At 32.7% G+C, this 5,622-nt stretch overlaps 1 protein-coding gene across 2 annotated transcripts; it reads left to right on the top strand.

Annotated features, from left to right (window-relative positions):
• LOC129803836 (uncharacterized) lies at positions 1-1,702 on the top strand. 2 transcript variants are annotated; one of them, XM_055850648.1, is made up of 5 exons: positions 1-115; positions 186-215; positions 305-328; positions 943-963; positions 1,310-1,702. In XM_055850648.1, exons 1-5 carry the CDS (start codon positions 49-51, stop codon positions 1,546-1,548), a joined length of 381 nt encoding a protein of 126 aa, XP_055706623.1. In that variant the 5' UTR covers positions 1-48; the 3' UTR covers positions 1,549-1,702. The 2 variants fall into 2 exon arrangements, with proteins under 2 accessions (XP_055706623.1, XP_055706622.1); XM_055850647.1 differs by having other exon boundaries at positions 15-115; positions 934-963.
• The last annotated feature ends 3,920 nt before the right edge of the window (positions 1,703-5,622 follow it).

Raw genomic sequence — 5,622 nt, 5'->3', positions numbered from 1 at the left:
GTACAAATTGCATGAAAAGTTACAGTAAAAGTTAGTCTGGTGCTGAAAATGGACAGTTTAAGAAGTTATAAAATCAAACGGATTATTTTTCTATTTGTGGTTTTCCAAGTACTTGGTAAATTTCACTATAAATAAATCACAAAATTTATGAGTTAACCCGTGATTTTCTTTAAATTTCATGATAGATCTCTCATTGGCAAAACCACATCCTCATGGTGAGCATTTGATATTAAGTGCTTTAAATAAAATTAATAGCTTTCTAATAATTTATTTTTACATTTTGTTTTCGTTGTGGACCAATCAGCTGTTGCACAGGAAGAACCTGGAGGTAATGAAGTTAAATGGACAACTTTTTAAAATTCTAGTGTGTTTAATGGGGCAGTTTCATTCAGATCAACAAATTTTTCTAAACTTTAAGACAAATAACTAGTATCGTTTAAACTTTAATACAATAAAATTCTGACAAGTTTATATCTGTTTAAAAACTGCCCCATCCTATTCTACACTAATGCCGGCTTCAGACTGGAGCTTTAGCCCAGTTCTCGAAGGTCTCAAAAATCTAAATAATAAGCAATTTTATTGATTTTTCAAAATTTAATGGATCTTTTGCCCTTAATATTTAATCCTAAATAACAATTCCCTAAAAAATCATGCCTGGTAAGAATTAGAGGAGCTAAGCCAGATTGCTAAGCCTTAGGTCTGAAGCCCGTATTACGATTAAGATTACGTGGCTAGCGATGCAATAAGTGGCGACTTAGGTAAAATGATAATGGGTCTCACGATCATAAACCCTTGTATAATGATTTCATTACTAATTTTCGAAATTTAGTAAAACCGATTCCAATCTATAACTTAAGTCTCCTGCAAGTTTATAATAAACTCTTTGTATTTTCATTTTTTTCATGTGCCAATTACCTGCGTCCAACTCTAAAGAAAGACCAGATTTTCGTGCTAAGCTTAAAGGTAATGTATTGTTAGTAAATGAGTATAATAGAAGATAAAGTCATAACTACAGAAGAATGATCAGTATTTTATGAAAAAAAAATCCAGTAAAGCATTAAAATTTGATTAGTTAAGAAAGAAAACTGGTCAGGATTTAATTCAAACTACACTGTAGAAATACAATTCTTGCAGTATAAAAAATAGTTTGGTCAGTAGAAAAATAATTCCTCTCATTATTCGTTACTTTTAATGTATTCAAATCCCGAATATAATTTTTAATTGAAAGTTTGAGTTATAAACTATTGCAAAGACTATGCATTTGACCTAGAGACAGTTAACACCAATTCGATTATTTTATTTCAAATAGAATTCTTCGACAAATTTCGCCCACAAAGGCCTACCAATGGAGACGAGAGTGCAGAGAATGATACTGGGAGTATGAGGACCATGATAGGAACCGTGGATTCGAATCCCGATGCAGGCGCAACTGAACCGGAAGCTGAAGCGGATGCGAATGAAGATGCTGACCAAAGGGCAGATCGTCGAGTCATTAAGGATGAACGACGCGAAGCGCGGGAGCAGCAGAAAAGAGGGAGAGGGAAATAGAATTAGGATCAGCAGTAGTAGACAGCCTACCACCTATGAGACCGAAAAGGCAATTTGAAATAATTCTGTTTGCTGAACCTTAAAAGCTTGGAAAAATTGGCACTGTAAAATTTGGATCTTTTTGGCAAGAATTAAAAAAGGCATTCCTAAACTACTTTCTTTTTCTCGTATTTAATCAAGACTATCATGAGGCATCTGGGTCAAACGTAAGCTCTGTAAAAACCCTCTCTAGAAACAGCACCTTCTAGCACAATAGAATGAATATAAACGTCAATAACCTTCAAAAGCATTACTTTTGAGGAGTTTCAAGGTCAATTTTCCAGAACAATTTGTATTTGCTCTATTATTTGACAAAATTGGGCTTACTGAAGGTCTTGAAATTTTAGATACGACTTCAAATGAATAATAAAGGTTATAAGAAATAATTTAACCTGTAATTACCTGAATAACTGTTAATGTACGATATTTTGTATTCAAAATAATATTTACACTATTTATTTATATTTTTTCGCTTTTTATATGAAAAAAATCTAAAAGTGCTCAAACCGGTGAGTATCCATTTTTTAAAATTAATAAAATTGACCTACTACAAAATAGCTATGCAAGCCATTGTGAAAAACCTTGATTTCGGAATTGACTAGGGCTAGGTGGTTGAAGCAAATTCAGGATCTTACTTTGGAGCGCCTGGATATCGACTGTGAATATCTTCCTGAAGTCGCGGAAGATCAACAGGCGTATGCTGCTAACCAGGGTGTCCTAGGCCCGCGGTCCCGAGTCCTGACTTACACAGATAGTTGAAAATGAATGAATGACTAAACATATTACCTTTATATGTAAGCTTACAAGTGCGTAAATGTAATTCAGTGTAACCAGAAAAAAAACAATTGCATATTTGTTCCCACAATAATTAACCCATTCGCATCTTTCACTACACAGAAAAAATATTTTGTAAAAATGTTCGTAAATGTTTGTGAATTCCTACGGGGGAGTTACAAAATGCTCGTGAATCGTATAACCCACAAACAAGTTCGTAAAAGTTTGTACTATAAACATTGTTCGTAACATGATTATTTGACGAACATTTTTTTGTACTTTTACAAACATTTGTTCTTAAACACACAAAACATTTTGTCATTTGTTCGTAAATGTTTGTTTTCCTGTCAAACATTTTGACAGGAAAACAAACATTTATGAACAAATGACAAAATTTTACGAACATTTTTGTGTGTTTACGAAAATTTACGAACAAATGTTTGCAAAAGTACAAAAATGCTCGTCAAATGATCATGTTACGAACAATGTTTGTAAAAAAAAGTATAAACTTTTACGAACTTGTTTGTGAGTTATACGATTTACGAGCATTTTGTAACTCCCCCATAGGAATTCACAAATATTTACGAATATTTTTACAAAATATTTTTTTCTGTGTAGGCACTAGGCTATTTTGTCATAGTTTATTTCAGAGAATTAAAATCCAAATTAATGCCGATAAAGAATTTTTAGTTTTTTTTTACTTCTTTAATTATGTAAGTAAGAAAACTGTTTCGATAGTGATAGAAATTCATTTTGAAGATTTTTCTACTTTCAAGAGAAGTTATGAAAGTTACGCGAAATTTGTATTGTGAAGTTATGTGACGGAACGTTAGACATTACGTCGATTTTGATAATATTTTCCTTCATGCCCTTTCTTGATTTAAATTCGAGTTGGAAAATTCTTGTATCAGATAGTTACACTATATAAATGAATACAATTTAGAATATAATAAAATGTAAAGAATTCAAATTCAGTGACCTTTATGACTCATGTTTGCACTGAGAAAAAAATGGGGGTGCGATTAACTTGTTTTCCTTATAATTTTAACAATTTTAGATGTAAAAATGTATCAACACTTTAATGTTAATTTTACACCTTTTTTAGGGTAAAATTAACATGAAAAAGGGTAACTTTAACTCCTAATACATATAAAAAGCATAATATTTACACCGATCGGATCAATAATGCAGGGTAAAATTAACATTTACGGAATGTTATTTTGACTTTTTCGGATTTCTCTCAGTGTGATAATGTCTCCTTGTATCTCTTTTTTATATTAATAAGTGGTAGGGATCTCGTAGAGAAGTAGACGTCTAGTCAGAATGATCTATACGAAGCTAATTTTATAAACATTCTATGTATATTTAGTAAATTGTTCGAATTTAAATTCATAGATCCTTTCAGTCGCGTTCTCTGATTGGCCAGAGTTGAATAGAAGTTAAAACTCAAACCAATCAGAGTACACGATAGCAATAAAATGACATTGGTGTTAAATATTTCTTTTTTTGTGAATAGTGTTTACGTTTCACAAATCACCAGTTCATTTGCTCAAGCCTATGGTATGTTTTCAGTCAGTCGGCAGTGAAACACGCAGGTGAGGTAGTATCTCGGAGAGTTAGTGACACAAGAAGTATAAATATAGGAAAAAAAAGGTTTTAACACACGTTTTGAAAATGAAATCAGTGCACAGCCGAGAGTTCAGCATTTTACGATCAAAGAAACGCAACATCGAGCGTAGAAATCAGACGCAATTCTTGCTACACAAATGGAAGTCAAATGAAAGTAAACTGGCTCGAGGCAATCTATCAAGTGCGGACAAAATATGCTGTTTACCCATCCAATGTATGTGTACACCAATGTGGTCCATTGGTGACCAAAGACAAGCAAGAGAGATGCCACTGTCGTCAATGCATCTGGGTGCAACATCACTCACAAAGTTGAGGATTAGCAGCACCGAGAGCCACATTTTCCAAACGCCATCCGGAACATTTCAACTTGGCTGTGATTGAGTAACGAGGACAAACAGGCAAATCACCATGATCAGCAATCCAAAGACTAACCGTACATACCTTCCTCCTTCCACTAACGGATATTCGTCAGAAATTTTGCCCGGATTTATGGTCTATTTTCCTCCATCATCTTCACCTTCAGGCACAAGATTGTCGATCTATGAGAGAAGTCTGAGAGAGTGAGGACATGACAATCTAAGTCTTAATATTCCACAGTTCAGGTGGTAATTTTCACCTGGGAAACAATGGTACATCTACACCACATTTACATGATTGAAACATTTCACAGATTCTCATTAAAATTCCACCATTATTTAACTGTGAGATGCAAATGCGGCAAAAATTTTACAGGTGAATTCACCTTCATTAATACACAATGTTAATCTCAGTCGAATAAAACTTTAGATATTTTCTTAGCAAATTCACCTTCAACGAAAGAGTTTTAAGTATTTAACTAATTTTCTATCCGAAGAAAATATTTTCCAATAGCTCTTTTGTACAAGGAAATTTCATAGTTTGACCGCTTGAAGCGCTTTTCTCCATTATAGAAAATATAATAAAACTATGAATATAAATTACTTCTTAATTTACATATGAAATCGCTGAAATTGACATTTATCACCTGCGAAATTTTCACACAAAATATTCCCCATTTCCTTGCTTTCTTTCTAATTTAGCGATTGAAAGTAGAACTCTAATTTAGGTAGTAAAATATTCAAATTTGGTCAGTAATTTAATAGATTTGTACGGTACTGGCTCCAGCATACGATTTGGATCAGAAAATAATTCGTGGAATAAAAATTCACATAGGGTAATGTGGTACAAGTTGGACAGGGCTTTTTATCTTGATAAATTTAGTACTTCATTTTTATTTTTATATTTTTAATTCTTTAGTTTTATAATTTGGTTCCTTATGCTTAAAAAAATTAGTACTGTATTTTTCAAGAAAAAAGCCTTGTACTGCACAACTTGTACCGGCGAATTGTCCAAATTGTATCACTTTACCCTATCCTTCTCATTTAACATTTTGATTTTCTCTATACCATAAGATTGAACATAATTGAATTAATTGTGATTATCAAAAAAAAAAAAAAAGAAAAAGAATCTGAAAGAGTGGAATAGGGATAAAACGAGAGAGAGAGAGAAAGGGACGTGAGCTTCAATTTCAGAAAATTTTCATGATCTTAAAGGTCTACCAGAAGCATAAAAATCGATTTAGGTCAACAACAAAATCGATATTGGCCAGTAGAA

This window comes from Phlebotomus papatasi, chromosome 2, assembly GCF_024763615.1.
Source record: "Phlebotomus papatasi isolate M1 chromosome 2, Ppap_2.1, whole genome shotgun sequence".
Taxonomy (NCBI): Eukaryota; Metazoa; Arthropoda; class Insecta; order Diptera; family Psychodidae; genus Phlebotomus; species Phlebotomus papatasi.
Note: the sequence above shows the minus strand (reverse complement) of the source record. Positions and strands in the feature narration are given on the sequence as shown.